The sequence below is a fragment of the Callospermophilus lateralis genome, chromosome 2 (assembly GCF_048772815.1).
Source record: "Callospermophilus lateralis isolate mCalLat2 chromosome 2, mCalLat2.hap1, whole genome shotgun sequence".
NCBI lineage: Eukaryota > Metazoa > Chordata > Mammalia > Rodentia > Sciuridae > Callospermophilus > Callospermophilus lateralis.
This window is the reverse complement of record NC_135306.1, coordinates 32,287,047-32,313,906: the sequence shown is the minus strand read 5'-3', so window position 1 is coordinate 32,313,906 and position 26,860 is coordinate 32,287,047. Positions and strand designations below refer to the sequence as shown.

Here is a 26,860-nt window from a genome sequence, read left to right as displayed (position 1 = left end):
TTTAAAATTTTTTAGTACCAGAGATTGAACCCAGAGGTACTTAACCACTGAGCCACATCTCCAGCTTTTTTTATGTTTTATTTAGAGAGAGGGTATCGTTAAGTTGCCTAGGACCTCACTAAATCTCTGAGGCTGGCTTTGAACTCACAATCCTCCTACTTTGGCAGTCAGCACTCCCCATCCATCGCCCCCTAGCCATTGAGATTACAGCCATGTGCCAACATGCAGCTAGTATTCCAGGTTTGATCCTATGTAAAGCCTATATAAAGATCTTTAAGCTTGTTCTTACTGTGGGTAGTTTAATATAAACAAATTGGAGCTTGCTTTTACTGTTGAAACAAGACAGTAAGTCAGCTCCACAATTGTATAACTTCTAAAGCATTCTTGCTATATAATCTCATTTGCTTCTCATTACTATGTGAGATAGAAAGGATAGGGACAACTGTACTACAGATAATGCTCAAGTTCAAAGATGTTTAAATGATCAGCTCCTTATTCTATTCAGGACTATTTGGCAGCTTTAGTTTTGTATTTGAAAGTAGGCATGACTAAACTTGGCACGTGCTTGGAACTAGGAAGGTTATTTGCTATTTTAACAATAGATGAAATTGCTGTTCTTTAACTCAGTTCTGGTTTTTCATTAAACTAATGAATTTTAAGTCTTTTTTTCCCCCAGAAGAATGTCTAACCACCTTATTTACTTAATGTGCTTTATGGATCTATGACCCTTGTCATGTTTGCTTTTATCAGGTTGTTTTGGTTGATTTTTGTGGGATAAGAAATTGCCAGAATCATCCTGAGGTAGATTTTAAAAATACTTTACTTTTAAAGGGATGGGGAATTATCTTTTACTTTTTCCTACTCATGGTTTGGAAGGAGACTGAGAGAGGAACACCCCTATACCCTACAATTTTGAATTTTGATACTTGGTGAGGAATCAATAGATCTAGATTGCAGTAGAAGATTTGTCATTGATTGGCTCTATGACCTTGGTTAAACCCTTTTTTTCTTTGGGCTTCTGTTTCCTCATCAGAAATATGAAACATATGCCATTGATAAAAATACTTAAACTATTTTTTAGGACTTTTAAATGTGATATACTCTTTGAAAACTGTAAGTCAACTCTATATAAGGGCTAAAGTCATGGAAAAAGTGAAAATCTGAAAATATACATAATGAAAAATTAGTAATTTTATGACCAAGTGATAATAAGGAACATTAAAGCAGAAGTGACTGAGGAAGATAGCTCTGAAGCATAAAAATCACATTAATGGAAAGTTCATGTAATGACAAATGTCTGTGTTTTAAGGAGACAAATATATATGGTATGAATATCTGTTCACTCATTTAAGTAACACAAGGAAATTAATTCCACCTGAAGCCTTCTGTAGAATTTAGCCTTACATATTCAGTAGACAAGTTCTTTCTCTGACTGCTAAAACAGGCTTGTACAGGAACCATGAGAGGTTGAACTGAGAAGGAGCAGCCGTAGTACAGAAGATAATGAAAATCTCTGTATAAGAAGCGGGAGACAAAAGGGTATTTTAGGGCTTCCCTAGGGTTTCTCATTGATTCTTAGTTTAAAGTTCAAAAGGTTCCCAGAGAAAATTTTTCTCACAGGTTATTCTGGTCCAAAACTATGCTAAGGACCAAAGTTACAGAAATCAGGGTGGCCTGTATTTTTATTGCCAAACTTACACCTAGGGTCATGAAGCCCCTTATGTCCACAAGCCCACCTAAACAATTTTAGGGCATTGCTGTATGGATGGCAGTTGATTTCTGAATAATAATATATGTGTTTACCTTTTAAAATGTAGACAGGAGCCAAGAGTAGAATTATTCTTTTTTTACATTTTGTATGTATTTCTAAGTTCATCAAGGATCACAGCTCTCTGTTGTCCAAAAGCTGCTCTCTCTCCTCTCCAGCCTTCCCTTGTAAAGTGTTTTAGGCAGTTAGCTGATGTCACATGCTTGAGTTATTTTATCTTTAAAATGAAAGTGATGAATTCTGCATAGTACATGGCATTGGGCTGTTGTGAAGTTCAGATGGGACAAGATGTTTGTGTAAAAGCACTTGGCAAATTTAGAGCTATGTCCAAATGACAGCATGTACTGACAACATGTAGAAGAAAATTCTGATATACAGCATCAAGTTGTAACATTATACCCAAAAAAGAAAAAACTCTAAACAAAAAAGTTTAAGACCTTTCTCCATGATAGTTTATTGTTAGCTAAATTGTTTCTGAACGTATCTAAGCAGAAACCATCTTCTATTGAATGATAGCAGAAAAGGCCGTTTTTCCTTTATATTCATTAGAAAGCCTCATTGCTACCTTATGCATAGGACTCACGCCTGTGAATAAGTAAAATATCTATTCATAAATTCTATTTTAGTTCTTTCACTTATTGAGGAAAAGGTAAAACTAAGCATTCCTTATTTTGAATTCACATGTTTATTACTCAGTACCATGATCATATTTGAGGAAAAACCTTATCTCTACCTGTTACAGACTTTAATTTTAACTTGGGAACTATAGGGAAGACAGCAAAGAATTGGGTTGTAGTAGCTCTAACGTTGAAGATAACTTAATCCCTTTTATATTAGTTTTTGTTTTTTAACTTTTTAGTTGAAGATGGACACACGACCTTTATTTATTTTTATTTTGTGTGGTGCTAAGAAACGAATCCAGTGCCTCACTCATGCTAGGCAAAAGCTTACCAATGAGCTACAGCCCCAGCCCCTTGTTGCATTAGTTTTAATCACAGGTTATACATGGACTCATTCTTAAACTGTAATGAGATTATAAAGCAGTGCCAGTTTTTGAAGGAATGAATGTCTTACACAGTGGTCATTAGGTCTTTTGCATGTTTAAGATCTCTTGAAATATGTGCATACTGTCCATTTCTTATTTCCATTGTTGACTGTATGTACAGCTTTTTTGGGATGTTTTCCCTATTGATGCTTCCTCTCAAGCAGTTTTAAAGGTACAGAAGAGTAAAACAAAGAGTATAGAGATCTAAAATAGGCCTGTTTATTTTTATCTTTAGAAGAAAATCATTAAATAAAAATTCTCAAGTATTCATGTGGGTTATGGTAACCAAATATGGATAACATGGCCGACCTACATTTGGGTTTTAATTTTAATTCTCTATCTAGTGATGAAGGGAAAGACAACAAACTTCTCTTATCCTGTGCTACTTTCTTCACTATACACTTACATAAGCCCCTAAATCTGTGATGCATTTTCAAACGTGGTGTCTTTTTTTTTCTTTTTTATTACTTGCCTATGTAACTTCCAGATTATCCTCTGAAACTTTTTAGTATAAAAAGTTTTATATCATATATTGAATACATGATGCAGCCCTATACAAGACTTGGATAAAATGTAATAAGTTAGTACTTAACATGTTGTATGTATTTAAACAACATGTAGTAATTAGGAGTTAATTGTTCATAGAACAAAAGAGCTCCTTAATTTTAAATAAGAATTTGTCACAGATCTGTTTTTAACTAGCGGTCTCATTGTACATAAAAGTAATTATCTATAATTACACTGCCAACTGCTTTGCAATAAGAAAAGGAAAGAGTTATGTGAGAAATGCACAGATGAAAAGAGAAGATTTTCTGATCCCCTAAAGACTTTAACATTTAGATTTATGAGCATTTCACACCAGGGAACCTAAGGATAGATAATTTTTTACTGTCATTGAGTTAATTTGACCTAGTAAGTGGCTCTGAGTATAATTTATAAATGACACTAATTTATGCATACATTGATTGTATAAATAAAATACTAGCATAGAACATGGTGGATTCTGGTATTTTACTTGTTAATGTCAGTATAACTTAGAATCTGACAGTTATTTAGTGAACTGGGGATATGTTATTAAGTGATTATGCCAGATACAGAGTTGTTTAATGTTGTAGGTAGGTACTTAATTCTTTTAAATGAAATTAGTATAGTGATATCTAAAATTATATATTTTGGAATAAGACAAGGTTAATTAGTTAAAATATAAATGTCCCATTATCAAGGTAAGTTCCTTGGTGTCATTTATTCAGATTCTAGGTAGCCTAAGTCATCAGTTCCTAGCAAGTAAATTATTTGCCTTGAAATGATTTCTGTGATAATTTCTACTGATTTATTAAAAGTAAAGTCAGCGGGCTGGGGTTGTGGCTCAGCAATAAAGTGCTCGCCCTAGCACTAAAAAATAAATATTTAAAAAAATGTTAAGTCAAAATTTATTTTTCTTTTGTTCACATCCTTTCTCCTCCCATCAGTAAAATCATTACCAAATTCATGCTTCTTCTTTTTTTTTTTAATTAAACATTTATTTTGTAGGTGTAATTGGGCACAATGCCTTTATTTAATTTATTTATTTATATGTGGTGCTGAGGATTGAACCCAGGGCCTCACATTTGCTGGGCAAGAGCTCTACTGCTGAGCTACAACCCCAACCCGCTAAGTTCATCCGTCCAAAATAAAATTTTAACTTCTTCCCTGTACTCCCACCCCACCTCTGCATTTCTGGCACCCTTTTCAGACATGTTTAATAAGTCCTCTTTTATCCATAGCCCTCATTGGTCATTGTGATCCTGGCCTTTACTACTGTTCATTTCCTGGCTCTTATGTTCTCTTGCACTGCTCTTCCACATATATCCTCTCTGATTAAACAAGCTGGTTCCCAAAATAGTCATTATTAATTCCCTTCCTCTGACTTTGCTTGCATACTCCTCCTACCCAACCACCGTACTTCTTTCTCTCTCCTTTGGTCCTGTCCCTTCTGCAAATGACAGTCAAAATTCAGCTTATTTTATAAAACCAATCCCGGCCCTCTCGGCAGGAGTTTTCTGGATTCTTTTATTGTATTTATTATCTTATTTTCCACTTTTCATGGATTATTTTTTTGCCAACATGGTCTGTAAATCTAGTGAGGTTTTAATTCTTAAAGGTACCTGTCTGGGGCACATCTTTAGTTTCATGATGTTTGAAACACATTGTTGACTGTTTTGCATACCATTTATTTTGTCTTTAGGTTTACCATTGCTGGTTCAGAGAACAATTGCAAGAACTATTGTGTTACAAGAAAGTATTGGAAAAGGTCGATTTGGAGAAGTTTGGCGAGGAAAGTGGCGGGGAGAAGAAGTTGCCGTTAAGATATTCTCCTCCAGAGAAGAACGTTCATGGTTCCGCGAGGCAGAAATTTATCAAACTGTAATGTTGCGCCATGAAAACATCCTGGGATTTATAGCAGCAGACAATAAAGGTCAGTAAAATTTGCTTATCCTTATGTTAAATATAATAAAGTCTATATAAGTCTTTTTCCAGATATGACTGCAAAACATTGTCAAATTAGGTGAGAAATAGATGTTTATCATGTAGACAAGACCTATTAAGTCAAATACAATTTTATGACAACATGTTTCAAAATGTATAGAAGGTTTATAAAATATATACTCTATCAAAGAAAGCCATATACTTTGGTTATTTTAGTTCTGGACAGTTAATTGATTATAGTCATAATATAGAAAAATTTACAAATTTTGATTGCTTAAAATTTTGAGTAGGATAGGGATCAACTACTTGTTTCCTTTTAATTTCTTCTTGACTGGTATGGACAAGTCAGTATAGACCAGTGACCTCATTTATAGGAGGAGTAAAAATAACTTCTTGATGTATCCTATTGTCTAAGTTGTGTGGGACAAGATTGGTCAACTTTTTAAGTAAACTTAATTAAACAGAAATGGTTTCTACCAAATTCCCTCACTTCTGGTGACCATGCGGACATTTTTCTTGACCCGTAGTGTGGGTACTGAGGAAGTTTTATCAGTGGAGTCAGGATGAGTGATTACATTAGCAGGGACCTCACTTTGCTTCTCCCACTTTCTTGGCTTCAGTACCCACAATTCCTACTTTTACAGCTTCTCTCAAAAGGCTTCTGTTACAACTCAACTCTCAACCATCCTAGACCTCAATCAAGTGTATTTTCCAGCTTTCCTGGTTTTTTGTTTTTGTTTTAAATGCTGTCATTGTCTTTTGTGGCTTGGCCAGACCTGTAGTCATCTTTTCCTTCTTTTCTGTCCCCACCCCGCCCCCCCTTTTTTTTAAGCAGTATTTATTTCTTTAAAGTATTGGCAGTGTATATTCTCAATTGGTAGTTATGAGTGATTTCTGTGATTTTTTTTTTTTGCTTCTTTGTATTTTCAAATTTATTTACAACAAGCATACGTTGTTTTGTCTTTTTAAAAATTTATTTATAGAACACTTTTAACATTTCAGAAAAGTGGAGCACAGTATATTATTTCCCCATCAACCAACTTCAACAATTATTAACTTACTGCCAATCCTTGATTTCTGATGCTACCTATTTTCCCCTGATCAAATTGTGTGAAGCCAGTCCCAGATAATATATCTTTTCATCCATAAACATTTTCAATTCATATCTTTAGATTATGAGAAATCTACCATTGTACTTTTTAGAAAAAAGTAATGTCATCAAATATCCTTTCTGGTTCAAATCTGTAGTTACCTCCTAAAAACAACAACAACAACAAAACCCCCACAATAGTTTATTCAGATAGGATTCCAAGTTTACATATTGTCACGTTGGGTTGATATTTCTTATACATCCCTTAAAATCCTTAGGTTTCCCCATCTTTTTTTCTTCCTTGCAGTTGGTTGAAGAAACTGGGTTGTTTGTCTTGTGGGCTTACTATCATATTCTGTAATTTGGTGATTGAATTTCTGTAGTGTCTCTTAACTACTCTACATAAAACTGGCAATTAGATTTTGAATCTAATTAAGGCTTTATTGGTTTCCCCAAAATACATATCAGGTATATTATATACTTCCTATTGTATCATATCAGGAGGTATATAATGATAGGGACAGTGATGGATGTAAGCAGTGATTATCAATGGCTATTATTCAGTATCAATTAATTTTAAAACAAAATAAGTTGACAAAAGCAGTAATCATAATCTGACCAGATCCTTAGTTTTTATTATCGTCTGCCTTTGACCCTAATATTTAGCTCCTTCCCCACCTTTATATATATATGTGTGTGTGTATATATATATATACACACACACATACATAAATACATACATACATACACACACACACACACACATACTTACACACACACACATACATACACATACTGGGGATTGAACCCAAGGGCACTTGACCCCGAGCCACATCCCCATCCTATTTTATATTTTATTTAGAGATAGGGTCTTGCTAAGTTGCATAGATCCTCGCTAAGTTGCTGAGGCTAGCTTTGAACGTGCAATTTTCCTGCTTCAGCCTCCTGAGCCACTGGGATTACAGGTGTGTGCCACCATGTCTGGCCTCCCCCACCCTTAAAACAACTTTCTTTTTATTATATTGTCTGACTTTCTTAGTTTATTCTTTTTTTTTTTTTTTTTAAAGAGAGAGTGAGGAGAGAGAAAGAGAGAGAGAGAGAGAGAGAGAATTTTAATATTTTATTTCTTAGTTTTCGGCAGACACAACATCTTTGCTTGTATGTGGTGCTGAGGATCGAACCCGGGCCGCGCGCATGCCAGAAGGGCGCGCTACCACTTGAGCCACATCCCCAGCCCTCTTAGTTTATTCTTATATCTTAATAGTTGTTTCCTTCTCTCAAAGTCTTACTCTCCTTACTGATTCATAAGACAAATAGTAGTTAATAACTGCTATAAAGGACTTACTTACATTCATGGTTTCAAAGTCTATCATAGTAGTGACTTTCAATCTTCATTTTGAAGCTTAAGCCTGTTGGACATGTTTCTAGTTGCAAACACATGAGCACAAATTGCTGGGGCTGCTATGCCTTGAACTTTTCTTTTCCTGTTGAAGTGGATGCTGTCACCTGGTGGTCACCATGGGAAGTAGCTGACCCTACTGGCTCTTCCCTTCTTTCCCCTCTTTTCCCCTTTCTTTTTTGTCAGGGTTTAATGGTCTTTGTTCAGAACCTAGCCTTTCCACCCCAATTCCCTTTTTCTTTTTCTTCATCCTCCTAATTCAGTTAATTCCACCTGAGACTGCTCTTTCTATGCACAGCTTCTTACATAACTTTCCTTCTGCCTCTGGTTAGTTACCTCAGAAAATCTCCCCTTTTCATCTACCAGTGTTCCTCTATTTCTTGTGTTTGTGAGTCTTTCAGAATTCAGTTATAGTTAATGGCATGCTGGTGATATGCCTTTATCAAGGAAAAGAACAGACATAAGTTTGGATAGTCAGTTTATAGTTTTTGAAGAATAAGTTAATCAAAAACTAGTATCATGAATCTCTTAAGACCTTTTAAAGCTGAAAAATCCTCTCCAAAATCTGGGGCGTTCCCATCTCCTTCCTTAATCTCTTTTCATTAATATTGCTTTTCAGAAAGTAACAATCTTCAAAATAAAGAAGTTATTTTATATCAATTTGGGGCATTTTCTTCTTTCTATAATTTGTAGGGGACAAAATAGCACATTTTAAGCTCTCATGTGCCAAGCAATATACTAATTGCTTTTTAAAAAAAATATAGTACTGTGTTCTGTTTTTATTTTAGTCTTTTTAGCACAAAGTACCATATTATTCTTGTATAAAAGTAAATAGAGAGGCCCATTAGTTAAGAAACTTGTTTGAGGTTGTGTAATGGATAACAGGCCCTAGATTTCTAGCCCAGGTCAGAATGACTCAAGGGTTTGTCTTTTATTGAACTGTACTGTGTTTTAAAAGTTGTAAAGCTTTTTGTTTTGTTTTCCTTCATGATTTGATCAAATATACAACTTTCCAGTTACTTCCAGGTTAAATAACTCTTATGGGATAGTCTAACCTAGGAGCCACCTAGTATTAATCTGTTCCTGTGAAAAAACACATTTTCAAATCCATGTTCAGCTTACAAAAGAACTCCTAGAATCCACGTTCCTAACTGTTCAGGTTTAAAATCACTTTGTGTATTTTGTTCAGTCCCAACCTTTTCAGTTTTCCTCTTCCTGACATTTTAATTTTCATCTGAGCTTCCTGTGTTTCAGAGGTACCACTCATTTTGTTTTTCTAAGCCAGCAACCTTGGAGCCATAATCATATTGTCTGGCATTATTGTGAAATATATACGCTATTCTGTCACTAAAGCTATGTCTCTTCTCACTGAAACTTATTTAAGTTTTGTTTTATACTATTTTTTTCCCCACTGTGGCCACACGGGGCTTACAATGCTTTTCATCTCCTTCCCTCACTATTGCCCTCCTTTTTTCCTTCCAGAAATAGCCTTTGAACATTTAATCTGATCCAAGTATTCTTCTAGGTACGTAAGAGTTCCAGCTCTGCAACTTGCTTGTATAGACTCAAGAAAGTCACCACCTGTGTCTCTTAAATGAGATTAATTATCCTTGCCTTATCTCAAGAGTAGGGGACTTAAAGAGTGTGTATGTGAAAGCACATGACAAGCTGAATATACAGGAAATACAAGCTGAGGTGGTATGATATTGCAATTGTATGGTTCAGAATTAAGAATAAAAGGTAGTAATTTTTATATTTTAAAATTTTTGAGTAAATCTCAAATGTTCTAGAGCCAACTGAAACACGTTATTCTGTTTTGCAGACAATGGTACATGGACTCAGCTCTGGCTGGTGTCAGATTATCATGAGCATGGATCCCTTTTTGATTACTTGAACAGATACACAGTTACTGTGGAAGGAATGATCAAACTCGCTCTGTCCACAGCAAGCGGTCTTGCCCATCTTCACATGGAGATTGTTGGTACCCAAGGTAACTCTTCAAACAAACAGTTTAATGTCTATTTAAAACTAGAAGTCGGCTTAACTGAAGATATTTGAAATGAAGTTTTAGATGAGAAATCCTTTTCTGTTAGAAATCTCAGAGTTAGGAAATTTGTTTAGAGATTCTCTACTCATTTTAACAACATTGATATTTTTTAAGTTCTTAAAGGTAGCATTCAGTTTTTGTTTTTTTGGGGGGGTTACCAGGGATTGAACTCGGGGGCACTTGACCACTGAGCCACATCCCCAGCCCTATTTTTTGTATTTTACTTAGAGACAGGGACTCACTGAGTTGCTTATTAGCACTTCACTTTTGCTGAAGCTGGCTTTGAACTCGTGATCTTCCTGTCTCAGCCTCCCATGCCGCTTCGATTATAGGCATGCACCACTGCACCCAGAAGCATTCAGTTTTATTTACAATTTTTGAGGATTTTAGTTCTAGAATTCAAGCCTCAAAATATATTCTTTTATGTACTATCAAATGGAATATGAAAGTGCTTTTTAAACACCAACATGCTATATACATTGTATCTGGCCATCTAATAATTATATTTGATCCTTAGATTAGGAGACTGAATGAGATAGTTTAATAGTTGACAAATTAAATACTAAGTTTTAGTTAGGAAGTTTCACTCCTCCCTCAAATCTTAAAACAATCTGTTCCTTATTATATTCTGTGAGCCTAGACTTTCTTTGTTTTTCTTATTTCTCAAAGCTGTACTCTTCTTACTGGTTTGTATGAAGGCTCTGAGTATAAAAAATAACTTTATGTCATGGTTTTTGTGTCCTGTAGGCTATCAGAGACTGATAGAGCTCTGTGCTCAAGCTGCCATCCATTCACTACCTGGTGGCTTGCCTACTCTTCTGTTCGCATCTCAGCCAGCCCCATCTGTGTAATTACTGATTATAACAACTTTTTGAGTTATAATTCACACATCCCACAGTTTTGCCCATTTTAAAGTGTACAATTCATTGGTTTTTAAAGTACTCACACAGTTGTGCAGCCATCACCACAACCATTTACTACATCTTCATCACCCTGTAAAGAAACCTTGTCCGCTATTAGCAGTCTTTCTCTTTTAACCCCCAAATTCCTTAGTCTTAGCACTCCTCATCTGCTTTCTGTCTCTATAGATTTGCTTATTCTGGGCATTAGTTATATAGATGGAGTCTTATAATATGTGGTCTTTTGTGAAGGTTGTTTTTTACACTTAGCATGTTTTCAAGGTTCACCTATATCAGTATTTCATTCATTTTTATGACTAATATTCCATTGTATGGATATATCACATTTTGTGTGTTCATGATGAACTTTTGGGTTGTTTCTGATTTGGACTATAATAAATAATAATATAGTGACTGTTAGTGTACAAATTTTTATGTAGATGCATTTTTTAGTTATCTTGGGTAGGACTTGAGAATAGCTGAATCATATGGTAACTACTTAATGGCTTGAGGAACTGCCAGACTGTTTTTCCTCCACTATTCTATCTTCTTCCTACCATCAGGGTTCTAGATTTTCCACATTGTAATGATTGTTTTTTAATAGCACCTTTTCTAGTAGTTGGTATTAAAGATAGCATATTTAGTATTGTATTCTTTCCAGGAATGATAGGCATATGATCTACATGTTTGGTTCCTGAACTAGAAGAGCAATTTATAGACTGTAGTTCTCGTAAAGAATGCACAAGATACCAACAAACTGACAACTTTTTTCACAACCCCAGTCTTTGAATTGATAGACTTTTATTGTTTGAGTATCAGTTTTTAGAGCATATTATTGTCTCCATTTCCTTTAAAGAAATGTAATTCCAACCAACTTTGGGTATAATGCTTCAGTTGAGGTTATTTAATACTCCCCTGAGTATGGCAGGTGATGGGACTGAAATGCTTTTATACTGGGCAGAAGGAGACGCTTTTGGTATTACTTCTTAAGCAGTCATTTTTAATTTTTGGGTTATTCAGGAAAACCAGCTATTGCTCATAGAGATTTGAAATCAAAGAATATCTTGGTGAAGAAGAATGGAACATGCTGTATTGCAGACTTAGGACTGGCAGTAAGACATGATTCAGCCACAGATACAATTGATATTGCTCCAAACCACAGAGTGGGAACAAAAAGGTATACTTGTGAATAAATGATATTTAATATCTCCTGAAATCTATTTCTTTTCCATCTCCTTATTTGTATATACGTATCTTTTTTGAAACTGGAACTTGTACTTATTAGATTGCCCACAGGTAAGTCTCATGGTCTTACCTTCTCTGAAGCCAATGTCACCTGACTTTAAAATGATGCCTGCTGATGAAAGGCAGCCCTTTCTGAAAATATCATTAGTTATGTTAATTATAATAATGGTAGCTAATGTTTATGGGGCACCTACTATGTGGCAATCATCTTAATAGGTATTTTACACATATTGCCTCATTCAGTGCCCTCAAATGAGGTGCTGTAGCTATATGCCTTTCTCTCTTTCTTAGAACTTTTTGCATGTATTGTTTCCTAGAACATACTTTCCCTGACTACTTCCTTAACTTACACCCTTTCTTTCTCACAGGAAGCCTTTTCTAGTCCTCACTACTCTTAGGTGTCCCTGATAAGGGCACTCATAGCCCTTACCTCATTAAGTTGTAACTATCAGTTTGTTTTTTGTTTTTTTTTTTTTTTTTTTGTCTATATGTAACATTGATCATAACATATGATCTCAGTTATGTAATATTGTGTGTATGTGTTTTTGTATAGAGAGAGGTCTGAAATAATCTTCATCTAAACATTTACACTGTGGTAGGAAGGAGATGAGGTTTTGCACTTGGTACTTTGTTAACATTGTAAGCTTCTTGAGAGCAGTCTTGTATCCCCAGCATCCATCATGTTACCTAGTATGTAGTAGGTCCTTAATAAATATTTGTTGAGTCCATGAGTTCTCAAAAGAACCTAATTTGGTAGGCACCATTACCATTAATTCAGAGGTGGGGAAACCACCTCCTGGAAGTTATGTGACCAACCATGTATATGGTAAGCTAAAGAGCTGAGATTTTTGCCCCAAAAGCCCTTCCTCTATATATGACATCATATTGTCACAAATGTTTCTTCAAAACTATTGCCTTGACCTTGAAGAGAGCTAGCAGTTTTAGTCTATCTAAATTGTACTTATGATTTCTAGATTCATAGAGGGTATTCAGAACCCTCTCCTAGGTAAGTGGTTGCTATAAGCCTTCACGGGTCTGATCTGTAACTTTGACAGGGCTTTTGAAACTTCAGAACCCTGTACGGTAGCATCAGTATGAAGACTGCCATTCATTTCTGTTATTTTGTTTCCTGGAGTATGTCCCTACCCTTTTCATCTTCTTTTAGTGAGTAGACTTCCAGATAAAATACATATTCCCGGGGTTGGGGATGTGGCTCAAGCGGTAGTGTGCTCGCCTGGCATGCATGCGGCCCGGGTTCGATCCTCAGCACCACATACAAACAAAGATGTTGTTTCCGCCAAAAGCTAAAAAAATAAATTTAAAAAAAATACATATTCCCTATACAGTATACAAGGTGGTGTATATTAGTGTATTTATTAAGTCATACCTATTATATGTGTGTCTTCCACTGGAAGCCAAAATCAGAAGACAGATGGCATGAAACTGCAGTTTCAGCATTTTGTGGGATTTAGTTGACATCATTAATTTGCAAACCAGTGCAGATATTTAATATTTTTCTTGAGTCTAGTATGATCTCAGTTATGTAATATTGTGTGTATGTGTTTTTGTATAGAGAGAGGTCTGAAATAATCTTCATCTAAACATTTACATTGTGGTAGGAAGGAGATGAGGTTTTGCATTTGGTACTTTGTTTACTTGGGGAAATTTTTATAAATGTGAATCATTTTTAAAAGCAGAACTTTGCTAAAGAGGGGAAAAATTAATAATGAGTTTGTTTTATTATTTTATTTTCAGGGATAAAAGAAAATGTGTGAAACAGTTAAAAATGATGTTGTTACCCTTCAATAAAATGAAATGTCAATTTCTTTTTTAGGTACATGGCCCCTGAAGTTCTAGATGATTCCATAAATATGAAACATTTTGAATCCTTCAAACGTGCTGACATCTATGCAATGGGCTTAGTGTTCTGGGAAATTGCTCGACGATGTTCCATTGGTGGTAAATTGCTCTCCCTTCTCCCAACAGTTTGTCATGAACAGAAGTTGTTCAAGAATTGCCTTCTTTTTTATTGAATGAAATTCTGTAGTCAACAATCTGATAGGTGATCACTGAGAGTACCAGAGCAAACAAAGAAGGTAAAACCTGGACCGAGGGGAATGACATGGCATGCCAGTGCCCAGCTTTACCCTAGTATCTTCCTTTTCCTGTTTCTGTTTGAATTTTGGGAAGCATCAGAACCCAGCCCCTTGTTATCCTGGACTGTAATATTTAGAATGGGGAATGGCTTGGGAGGCCACCCAAAGAAGCTGTTTCTAGCATGTATCTGGATCAAACTTCTTTTCCTTGAGATTATGGTTATTTTTTCCAGCTTGATCACTGGAGATAAATGGTAATGCAGTTGCTATCATGTTACATTATTTTTTAGAGTAATATAATTTTAACTTTTAGGTTTCACTTTATATTAAACAGTTGTTAGTGTTTATGCAAGAAATAGTCTCTTAGACTTGGGGGTCCAGGCTTGAATAAGACCTAGGAGGACCTGAGGTCTTTGTGGCAGTGAGGGACAGAGTATATCTTGGTATTATAGCAAATAGGACATGTTATTTAAAGATGCAAGTCCCAGACTTATACTTCATGCTTGCCTTGGAGAATTCATATCTTACTGAGAGAGTAGTACTTGTACCCAGTAAGATACTGTGTCCTCATAGAATGAAATCTCATTTAATATACAGTACAGTTATAGGGGAAAATGTTAATCTAGTCATCATGGCTCATAGTTAATCATCATTTAAAATGTCCTTTGCCAATCTCACAGCAGTGTTGAATTTCAAGGTGTGGGCTCAGTTCTCAGGGAGGTGAATTGTTGATGCATATATGGATTTAAGGTACAGTAAACTGTGAGCCTTATTCTACATACCTGATTTAGTAATGGGAAACTGTTATAGACATCTTAGGAAAGACTTCTAATGGTTTGGCATTAGCTAAATAAATTCTTAAAAATAGACTTTTTTTTTTTTTTGCCCATATAGGAATTCATGAAGATTACCAGCTGCCTTATTATGATCTTGTACCTTCTGATCCGTCAGTTGAAGAAATGAGAAAAGTAGTTTGTGAACAGAAATTAAGGCCAAATATTCCAAACAGATGGCAGAGCTGTGAAGTGAGTATTGATTTTTAATATAAGGCCCTTTTCTAAACTTCTTCTGCTTAGTAAGTGGAAATTTGCTACTTTTCTTTAAGGAAAGCAGACAAGAATTCTCTTTTCTTATTTTCATAATAGTTAGACCATGGGTAAAAATAGAATAATTTGGTTTTCTGTTTTCAATTTTAAACACATTTAAAAAGAGTGGAGTACTGCAGTAGCCACCAGCCTATCAGAACATTGTTAGATCTGCCAAATGAAGGAAGGCACCTGCTTTTTAAATGAATGCCTCCTTTTAGCCAGGGCAGCCAAGAATATTGCTTTGAGTACGGGACAAGAATTAAGAGACCTGGATTCTAGAGAAGCCTGCTCCTGTTCATAGTTGGACTTTGGGCAGGCCAGTTCACTTCCCTGGAACTGAACGTCCCTTTGTAAAATGGGGAACTTGGATGAGGGGATTGCAAAGCAGCTTCAGAAGAATTTGCATTTTGGTCATCTGCTTGCCCAGATGACTAGGACTTTGGGGAAAATGGCTTCCATCAATGTCAGAGCCTCTCATCTTCAGCTATTACAAAAAGTTTGAAATGTTTTCTTAGTTGTAAATTTAAAGAATTCATGGTACAAATTCTGTTGAATCTCTTCAAAATTGCCAGTCATTATTGTTGTGATATTAGTGAATCAGGGTATAGCTTTCCAGGTTTGAAGTTGTAGAGCTTAGGAAGAATAAAAAGCTGGTTACTTCGTTGGCTAATTTTACATCTTAGAATAATGTGGGACTGCACATAGCCTCTGTTATCAAAAGAAAGTGCTATCTCCAACAAAATGATATGTCCAGCCCAGAAAAGAGTTGGCTTTTGACATAGTTTAACAAATGAGTTTCTTTTTAAAATTGCTTCTGGGTACTGCAAATTATAGACTAGATGTATTCATACACTCTAATAATTAGAGTGAGTATTATTAAATGATTTTTAAGTATGAAGAAAAGACAGTTAATATTAACACATAATTTACTATCACATCAACTAAATCAATATGATCACTGTCATTTTAATTTTTTTCTCGATTTCTTTAGCTATCGGTGTACTTATTGCTAGTTCGATCCTTTACTTTTCTGAGTTTTACAAATTTTTTCTTGATAGTTTCATTTCAAGAAAATGAAACTCATTCTCTTTGCAGTCTGGACTGGTTGCTCTCAAGACCCAACTGTGCCGCTTTCGTCTTGGGATAACCCTCATTTTTCATATTGGAAATCCCTTTGCCTTTTATATTGAATCCTCCTTCCTGGATCTCATGTCTTCCTATTTTTGGTTTATTCATTTACTCTGTTCTTTCAGGTCTCTGTTCAAATGTTGCCTTGTCAGGGAGACATTATCTTTCTACCTATTTAAAGTAGCACCCTCCTTTCTGACATTTTATCTCTAAATTATTTCTTTCCTTAGCACTTACTACTATCTGACTGGCCACGTATTTTACAGTAGTTTGTTATGTGGTTTGGCTCCCTAGATTGTAAACTGCTTTAGGACAAGGGTTTTGTCTATCTGTTCGCTGCTATGTTCCTAGCATCTAAAAATGGTATCTGGTGTATAGTAGGTATTCATTAACTATTTTTTGAGTATGTGCTGGCACATGGTTCCTGTGTGAGCCTTATTCTACATACCTGATTTAGTAATGACTAGGACTTTGGGGAAAATGGCTTCCATCAATGTCAGAGCCTCTCATCTTCAGCTATTACAAATAGCCTCTCATCTTCAGCCTCTCATCTTCAGCTATTACATCAGCTATTACATCTGGAAATAGATGTTCTTTTCTAGGAAAAGTTCATGAGGTTGCTTTCTCCTATTTTCCTTTCTTCTGTTTCTTTAGTTTTCATTACTTGAATGTTAGACCTCCTGAAGAAACCCTCTCATTTTCTTTCTGAGTTTCTCATTCATCAGTTGAGTCTTTTTTTTTTTTCCTTCTTTGTGTCCTGGGAAGTTTATCAGGTTCATCTTCCAGTTCCTCCATTCTGTTATTATATTTATGCTCTTATATTTTAGTTTACAGGAGCACTCATTTATTCTCTGAATGTTCCTCCTGTTCATTAGTAGACATTAGAGGAAAACATCTAATATGAAGTACCGGGACTGAAAGAAACACTGGGGAGGATGTAAAGCAATTTTGAGTAAAGAGACTATGGAGAGAAAATAAAGTGTGAAGCCAATCAAAAACAACTATCAATGATAGATACAATATCAGTATTTTATCTTTTTGAGGATAATAATAATTTTGTTTTTGTTTTTCGGTACTGGAAATTTAACCTACTTCATGCATGCAGGGAAAGCTCTCTATCACTGAGCTGCATTCCCAGCCCCTAATGATTGACTTTTTTATATATTCTCTCTCTCTCTCTCTCCAGTTTGTTTTCTCTAAGTTGCTTTTTTTGTTTGTCTGTTTCAGTTTCTCCATTTCATGTTACTTTCCTCAAATGTATGATCATACTTCTTTCATGTTTAAAAAGGGATAGGAAACTGTACATGTGAATGGGGCTTATTCACTGCTCTTTAGGTGATCTCATTGGGTTGCTTCCTTGGGAAATTATTGATTCTGTCTCTTTAGGTCTTTCTTCTTAAGCTACACAGATTTCCAGAAAAGATTCTTGCAATCTCCTGCATGGAAGAATTTGTACATAGGGACTACCTATGTTTCTGGGAGGAAGCTTATGGTCTTAGCATTCAGTATGTTTCCAGTATGAAACTTCCGCTTTCCATGTTCCTCAAGCTGGAAATCTGTTTTTTCTCTCAGATTTAAAACAAAATAAAACAAAACATAGGCAATGCCTCTAGTTTTCTGCTGGAGTAGAGGTGGACAGCCACCTGCCCAGGTTATGGGGGCTGGAGCAGGTACCTGGGTTCTAACACTTTGAACTGATCCTCCCCCTGCCTTTTTTTTTTTTTTTTTTTTTAATCCTGAACTTCATCCTAGAGGTATTTCATGCAGTGAACATGCAGTGAATTTCTCAATTTTGGGGAGACTCTGGGTGAGTCAAGTTCCTGCTTTGCCTTCTGGAGCACTGGTTTAGGATTCAGCCTTTTTAGATCTACCAAGTAGTTATCCCTTGCCCATCTGCTTTCCAACTGTTGGCATCAGTACCCTATAGATAGAAACTTAGGACATTTTCAATTACAAATAATGCCCTCCAAAACTTGTACATATGTCATTTCAAAGGAGATTTTGTAGGTAAAGATGCCTTTCCTGGCCAAGTGTGGTGGTGCATGCCTATAATCCCAGCTACTTAGGGGGCTGAGGCAGGAGGATCATAAATTTAAGACTAGCCTGGGCAAATTAGCAAGACCCTTGTTTCAAGAAATTAAAAAGAGGCTGGGGATGTAGCTCAATGGTAGAATGCTTGCCTAACATGTGCAAGGCCTTGGGTGCCGTCCCCACTGCCCAAGTAAGTAAATAAATAACTGATCTAGATGGATGGAAAAGTGGTGCACGCATTAATTATTTTTCTTATATTTTTTTCTTAGGCCTTGAGAGTGATGGCTAAAATCATGAGAGAATGTTGGTATGCCAATGGAGCAGCTAGGCTGACAGCCTTACGGATTAAGAAGACATTGTCACAACTCAGTCAACAGGAAGGCATCAAAATGTAATTCTGCAGCTTTGCCTGAACTCTGCTTTTTTCTTCAGATCTGCTCCTGGGTTCTTGTTTGGGAGGTCAATTGTTCTACCTCACTGAGAGGGAACGGAAGGATATTGCTTCCTTTTGCAACAGTATATAAGATTGATTAAAAACTTCCCAGGATTCTTTGGACCCAGGAAACAGCCATGTGGGTCCTTTCTGTGCACTATGAACGATTCTTTCCCAGGACAGTTATAAAATGTTGTGTAGTCTATCTTTATTTTTGATTAACAAAACTTGTTTGTTTTTTTTTTAAAGAATATTGCTGGTCTTAACTTTAGGTAACTCTGCTGTGCTGAAGATCATATGTAAGGTTAAAGGAACTGGATTGTTGGGTTATATGAAACATTTCTTATTTTTAAAGAAAGTGATTTACTCCTGGTTAGTACATTCTCAGAGGATTCTGAACCACTAAAGAGTTTCCTTGATTCAGACTTTGAATGTACTGTTCTATAATTTTTCAGGATCTTAAAGCTAATACTTATAAAACTCTTGAGTCTAAAAATGACCTCATATAGGGATGAGGAACATAATTTATGCAATTGTATTTTGTACACTGTTGTTCTTTCACATATTCAGAACATTACATGCCTTCAAAAGGGATTGTACTATACCAGTAAGTGCCACTTCTATGTCTTTCAAATGGAAATGAGTAGAATTGCTTAAAGTTTGTTTGTTAAATCCTATAGTGTTTGAATTGAAAAAGTTTATTTATCTGGGTAACCCAAACCTTTTCTATTTTGTTTTTTTGGAAGGGTTTTGTGACATGTCATTGGGTATTCCATTTTGAAAATGCCTTCTCCTACCAAAATGTGCTTGAACCACTAAAGAAATGCAGTGTCATGAAATCAGTTGTTCCATGGTCATGTTGGAGTAATCTCACCTCTAGCTTTTGCAGTTGAGTTGTGTGGTCTGAGTGTACTTTAAACATTCAAGCAGCACTCGAGATGCTCACAGTGCTTTAACTTAATCTTGATAGCATTCAGACTCATTTTCTATAAGGGAAAGTTTTTCTGGCTCTTGTGAGAAGTTGTGTGGTATTCTGTAAGCCATTTTGTTCCTTATTTGATCAAAGACAGTGTTATTTTTTTAAGAAATGAATTACATTTAAATTAGAATATGGTTGATGTTAAATAATAGACCTTTTTCTAGGAAGGCAAATGTAGTTAATAATTTGAATAGACAACAGATGGGTACAAAAGTCACATTTGTTTTGTAGGTGTAAGTGTTCAGTGGATTCCTGTTTTTGTGAAGTTAGAGTTAGTGTAGATTGGAGGTCTCCCTACACTTTGAGGAAAGCAGCTTTTAATTCAGTCTTTCCTTATCTCATACGTGCAGATATTGCAACTGCTTAATTTACATGGTTATATAATGAATTCAGTGCACCTTGATATTGGGAGAGCTGATAACTAATGGACACTGAGTAGGTTTTCCATTTACAGATGTTTTCAGTCAAATTAAATGTTTAAAGTAAACTTTTCATGGTCTTCTCAAGTGAAGTTGGAACTATCTTGTAACAACTGGTTTTTACTTCTAGTACTGTAAAGTCTCTTTGTAGGGATTTTACAGTTTGCAGAGTCTTTCTTATCACTGTGATCTTATTCTGAGGCGGGGAAAACTATCTCATAGCTAAGAGGGGAACTGACCTTGTAGTGCTGTCCCTGAGAAGAGGGTCACAATAACCTTCACAGTATTTTGGTCAGAAAGATTGTGGTTATTTACACTGAATGAGTTGCATTCTGATAATGTCTTCTTATACATAGAATAAATTTGAAAGACTATTTGGTCTTAAAACCAAAGTAATTTTAGAATGAATGACATATTCCATAGGAACTTAGTGTAAATTTCATGTGTTTAAAAACATCCCGGGGAAAATGTGCTTAGAGGCTAATACTTTGACCACAAATCTGAGGTTTTTTTCCTGTAGTTACTATGATTTTATTGAAGTAAATGAATAATTTTGAGAGGTTTGTTTTTATAGTTGAGTTATATTACCTGTTTGATATTCTCTAGCTCTATGATCAGGTACTAGGTTTTCTTGTTTTTGTTTTTGTCTTGGCCTTTTCTAAGCTTACAAGATCTGCTTTATGAAATCCAGGGACCAACGCATTTTATCACAAAACTATTTTTATATAATTTTAAGAATGTACCAAAAGTTGTTTGAATTAAAGTTGTAATACATGATTTCTCACTTTCAAATAAGATAATCAACTTTTAGTAAAGATAACATCAAAAATTGAGTCATACTGTTCTTGCCTAAGTGGATAAAATGTACTTTTGATGAATCAGGGAATTTTTTTTTAAAGTTGAAATTTAGTTCTAAATTGAGTTTACATATTACTGCAGCTAATTTCTTTTTTGCCTAGGGACAGCTTGATGAACCCCAATTAAGTAATATTGAAAATGAAAATAATATTAAAAGATGAGATAAGTCATAACTTCAGATAAATTTGGCTGGAGTAATACTTGTGTCATTTAGAAACATAGTCCTTTGTTTATACTGCCTGTGCTAAATGTTCACCCTCCAAGATTTAGCAGGCTAAAAAATATCTTCTAGAAAATCACTTGCCCACATCGTGTTGTCAGTACCTTGAGGAGTGAGAGTGGGAAAGAATGACATAATGGGGCATCAACATCCCTGGTCCTTCCTCTCTATCTTCAGTTCTCTTTCTTCCAGCCTGTCTTCCTGCTGGCCACTGCTCCCTACCCTTTTGACTGGAGAGTTGCTTTTGAGACCTGGAGTGAGGTGGTTGATGAAAGTTGTAGGACATAACTTCCATTTCCTTGAGTCACTGGATGTGGCAGGGATGAGTGGATGAGGCTTAGGATGTTCTGCATTAATTTTAGCTAAGTAGAGTGACAGCAAGGTGGCAGCTGTGACAGTGGGAGTTGTGCCAGAAACAGTGGCCACTCATGTCCCTTGTAGGACAGTAAAGCCTAAAGAGCTGAGCCTGTAATTCTGCTGTAACAATAGTGCTCAAGAAGTGCCTTGAGTCAGTGAACAGTGCCACGCCATTAAGAAATCCAGATTTCACTTCTTACTGTAAAATTTAAGTGGTCACTTGTCCAATTTGAAGTCCATGGGTGAGTTACTTTTTTTCCCCTCATGTTTGAGAAGTGTCAGAGACTTTTTGTAAAACAAATGAAAAAGTGCTGATTAACATGCACAACAAAATTAGTATCACATTATCTATCAAAAGGTTGTTTTTATCCATGTACCGAAGAGTGATTGTAAATCAACTGTTTTGTTTCTTGATTGTCACAGTGTTCTGGCTCCAAATGGTGGATACTCCAAATAAGGTTCTGTTACAGCAAGGCAGAAAATATTCAGTTATTTTGAGATCCTAAAGAATAGGATAGCTTCACACATGTATTGCAGCTTCTGTGTTTTGGAATGCAAGAATACCTGTGGGCTCTCTCTCTGGGAATGCTGGACTCCTAAGACACCATGAGGACTGTCAGTACACTATTTTCAGTCCCATTATGCAATCTTATTTTTAAATGGAAACTTTTAAAAATATGATTAATAACATTCAACCTGTTACTTAAAATTTACGATCTTCAGTGAATTTGTTTTTATTTTTAACAAGATTTGTGAATTAAATATCATGAACCGTGTTTTGATATCCCTTTTTTCACGTTGTGCCAATGGAATAGGGTGTTTTGTATTTCTTTATATGTCAAGGAGATGCTTCAAAATGTCAATTGCTTTAAACTTAAATTACCTCTCAAGAGACCAAGGTACATTTACCTCATTGTGTATATAATGTTTAATATTTGTCAGAGCATTCTCCAGGTTTGCAGTTTTATTTCTATAAAGTATGGGTATTATGTTGCTAAATTCAAATGGTACTGTATTGTTTATATTTGTACCCCAAATAACATCATCTGTACTTTTTGTTTTCTGTATTTTATTGTATTTGTGCAGAATTCTTTTGACTTTATCAGTGTAGTCTCTGCGCTTTCAGATATGTACAGAAATGTCCATATAAATTTTCATTTAAGTTGAATGATTTTGAAAAGCCTGTAAAGAGGAGAGAAAACATAAACTGCATTTCCCCATAAGTTTTTTAATATTGTATATTGTATTTGTAGTAATATTCCAAATGAACTGTAAATAGAAAATAGAAGAGTGAAACTTAAGTCCTAACACTACAGTAGAAAATGAAAGCAATGCAAATAAATTACTTTTTTTCCCAAGTGCCAGTGGCTGCAGTCTTTTCTAGAAGCTTGGGATGAATAAGCTTCCAAGCTCGTTCAGTTTGTTTTCAAAATGCATTCAATTTCCTGAAGTTGAAGGATTGGGATGTCCCATTTCCTTGCTAACTATTGCCTCTTAGTGGCTCCCTCCTCCATCCCTAAAGCCAGTTGCAGTCGGTTGAGTCCTTCACACATTTCCTTTCTCTGATCACCCTTTGGCCTCATCTCTCCTCTGCTTCTCTCTTCCATCATCTCTCTCTTTGCTTCTTGTGCTTTGCTCTTCTGCTTTTAAGGGCTCATGTTAGGGTGGTCTTTCTAGTTAGTAACCTCAGTTTTATCTGCAAAGTCCTTTCACAGTAGTCCCAAGATTGGAGTTTGATTAAGTAATGGAGAATGGGAATCTACCTAACAGCAAACATGTTTTCTTTAAGTGGCATTAAGTCGCATAAAGCAATAAAACTATATTGTTGGCTTTACAGCATAGATGTGATGTATAATGTGGCACAAAAGAGGGCACAGGAGATGGAGCAATACTGGAACAAGGTTTATTTTATTGGAATTTTATTAACCTTAATCTGAGGAAGATTGTGATAAATTTTGACATTCATGCCAAGATAATTCAATTGGAGAAATGACAATCTTTTCAATAAATGGTGCTGGAACAATAGGAACCTATATTTAAAAAGAAAGAGAGATCCTTACCTCTTTACCATTAGAGTCAAAGATTGGGAAAGTATTTGCAAATTATATAAAAAGATTTGTTTTCAGAATATATAAAGCACTTTTACAAATCAATAAGACAAATAACCCAATTAAAAACTGCTCCAAAGATTTGATAAGACATTTTCTCAAAAAAAAAATGAATGTCCAATAAACAATTCCTTATAAAGACTTAATGAAATTAAAACCACAAAAAGAAAACACACACATTAGGTTGTTTTTTGTATTTTGTTTGCTTGTTTGTTTTGGTAACTCCCCAGAACCCAGAGGGGCTTACTCACTGAGCAACATCCCCCTTTTTGTTTTTTATTTTGAGACGGTCTCAGGTTCTTAGGGCCTTGCTAAAGCTGGCTTTCAACTCTTAATCCTCCTGCCTCAGCCTCCTGAGCTGCTGGGAGAACAAGAATGTGCCACTGCACCCGGCTAGAATGGTTATTTTTAAAAAAGAATACAATAAATACCAAGTGTTAGGGAGGCTGACAATAATTCCTGACACATCGCCGGAGTGTCTAGTGGTATATATAGGCCCTTGGGAAAACAAATTGGCAATTCTTTAAAAAGTTAAATATGAACCTATTTTATGACCCAGCAATTCAGTTACTAGGTATCTATGCACAATAGAATTGCTAGATAAAGTTCAAGATGCCTAGTTAAATTTGAATATCAGATGAAGACCACATAATCGTTTAGTATAAATATGTCCCAAGTATTGAATAGGAATATACTTACACTAAAAAAAAATCGTTATTCATGTGACATTTAAATTTAATTGGGCATTCTGTGCTTTATCTTGCTGAATCTGGCAGCTCTAATTCAAGAAAGATGAATATATAGGGTTGGGGATGTGGCTCAAGTGGTAACGCGCTCGCCTGGCATGCGCAGGGTGCTGGGTTCAATTCTCCATACCACATAAAAATAAAATAAAGATGTTGTGTCCACTGAAAACTAAAAATATTTTAAAAAAGAAAGATGAATATATGTTAAAGGTTTGTATGTAAATGTTTGCCATTATTTTTATGTATTATGAATAATGCTATAATCTAAATGTTCATCAGCTGGTAAATTGATGTAGAAAGCAGTATTAACTGGGTGGGGAAGTTCATGCCTGTTTAGTTACTTAAAAACTCAGAAAAAGGACTAGTGATTGAAAGGAAACTGGATGCAGGACTGACCATTCGGACACACCAAGGACGAAGCCAAAAGCAGATTTATTGTCTGACACCTGACAGGCTTTCTCACCCAGGGAGAAACAGCAGCACTTCCCTTTAGCCCTTGCTATTGCAGGTGGAGAGCAGGCTTTAAGACCCCAAAAACCAAAAACCATAAACGAAAACCGGGGGCAGGAGGGGTAAGTGCACTGTCATTAATTTCTTAGAACTGTCACCCCCTATAGATACTCAGAAAGTAGGCTAGCATCTGCAAGTGTCAGGGTACAGGTGTGTGAAGGTATCAACTTGTTTGTGAGTGGGCTTTTGCAGGAAGAGGAAGGGGTGTGCAGGGTGAGATGTCTGAGCAGAATGGAGTTAGCTTGACTTAACTGTTGGACCAGCCTATAGTTATGCTAACAGGCTAACAGTGGTCCTTTTTTTTTGGTGGGTCTGGACATTCAACAGACAAAGAGATAGAGAAAATCTTCTGTTATTCTCTGAACTCCTTTAATTAAAAATAACCAACATTCCAGGGTGCTATATTTGGGGGTGATAACCCCTGGACTTTACCATTATGCTAAGTGGAAGAAGGAGAACAAAGAGACTGTACACAGGTGGGAGGGGATTTTTTCAGGTGATGGGTATATTCTAAAACTTGATTTGGGTGGTGGATGCACAACTCTATAAATTTACTATACATCATTCATTGTGCACAGGAAATGGTAGATTTTACCGTGTGTAAATTATACTCCAAGAGACCTGTTAAAGAAACATAAAACTACTTTTTTGCCATTCTTCCCACCCCCCTGTTATGTGCCAGTCAGACTGAGTAACTCTTCTGTTCCCCACACACCTGCTCCCTGCCCTCTGCTCAGGCTCTGCCCATTGCTGTGCTTCCCACTCCAGCTCCTGTGAATCCTCCCCTGGGCTCACCCTAAAGGGAATTTCCTCTGAATTCCTGTCCAGCCTTGGTAGATCACAGATCCCCCACTGATTACCAAATCACTTGGCTCACCTTCTAACACCTTCTAATTGTACTTCATTCTCATTTTAACCCCTTGAGATTTTTTTTTTTTTTTAAGGATTCTCTCTTTCTCCCTCTTCCCTTTGAAGGAAGCACATGATTTTCACACGTTTCCAAACACCCAGCCTGTGAATTAACAAAACAAGTTCAGTGATCACTTGGGTGCTGGATCCTTGGGTTCTGAGGGAACCTGGCTTATTTGGGGTGCTCTGTGAGAACCACAATACCACTTCCAGGGGGGGTGTCTTCTCTGAATGGTTCCCCAACATGCTCTAATTCTGATGTCATATTGTAGACATGCTCCCCACCAAGCCCTTGCACTATATTAATTTTTCATTCTTGCGTGTTTCTGAGACTGTTGCTACAATTAGATACAAATGCCCAGAGATCAAGAAGCTTGTCTGTATTTCCCTGAACCTTCTAGCCTGGCCCAGGACTGGGCTCAAAGCAGGAAGAAGCGCTCATTGAATGAATGAACCTCAGGTAAAGGAATCCTAAATAAATATGAACGCATCTGACAAGATGCTGCTATGGAGATGGACACTGGATAGAATCAGAGTCCTTCACCATCAGGTAAGGGGTGAAGGTAAGGTCTTTATTAAACTGCTCATGAAGGCACGCCTCACCCCAGCTTCCCCTCCAGTCTTTTTGTCTTTTGTTTTGAGGGATTTTGTTTGTTTGCAGGGTGCTGTTTTGTTTTTTGCTTGTTTAATTGGGTGGCAGTGGTGGGTTCTCCATCAGATTTCTTATTTCCTTATTGCCCACGGATCTCCGTTCACCTTGCTATTGTGAGCTTTTTATTTATTTCATGAACTACTTTCATTTTACTAGTTTGTATTTTTCTCATACTTGGTGTTTAAAATTAAAACAACAGCTCTCCTTAGTCAAAACCTTGAAAGAAAGATGAAAGTGTGGGACCTTTCTGGTTATTTAAATGAAAGAGCATTTTTACCTTCTTACTACCCTTTAGCATTGACTATATTACAAATTTCATACATGTTATTTGCCTCCTTATTTCTTTTCTCATATGTTCTCCCAAATA

At 36.0% G+C, this 26,860-nt stretch overlaps 1 protein-coding gene across 2 annotated transcripts in view; it reads left to right on the top strand.

Moving 5' to 3' along the window:
• Tgfbr1 (transforming growth factor beta receptor 1) overlaps positions 1–22,926 on the top strand; it is a 57,894-nt gene extending 34,968 nt beyond the window's left edge. For both annotated transcript variants that reach the window (XM_076845771.1, XM_076845769.1), the window contains exons 4-9: positions 5,038–5,268; positions 9,591–9,758; positions 11,735–11,891; positions 13,794–13,918; positions 14,950–15,080; positions 18,572–22,926. In XM_076845771.1, coding sequence (XP_076701886.1) covers positions 5,038–5,268; positions 9,591–9,758; positions 11,735–11,891; positions 13,794–13,918; positions 14,950–15,080; positions 18,572–18,697 — 938 coding nt within the window. In that variant the 3' untranslated portion in view covers positions 18,698–22,926. The remainder of the gene's footprint in view (positions 1–5,037; positions 5,269–9,590; positions 9,759–11,734; positions 11,892–13,793; positions 13,919–14,949; positions 15,081–18,571) is intronic.
• The last annotated feature ends 3,934 nt before the right edge of the window (positions 22,927–26,860 follow it).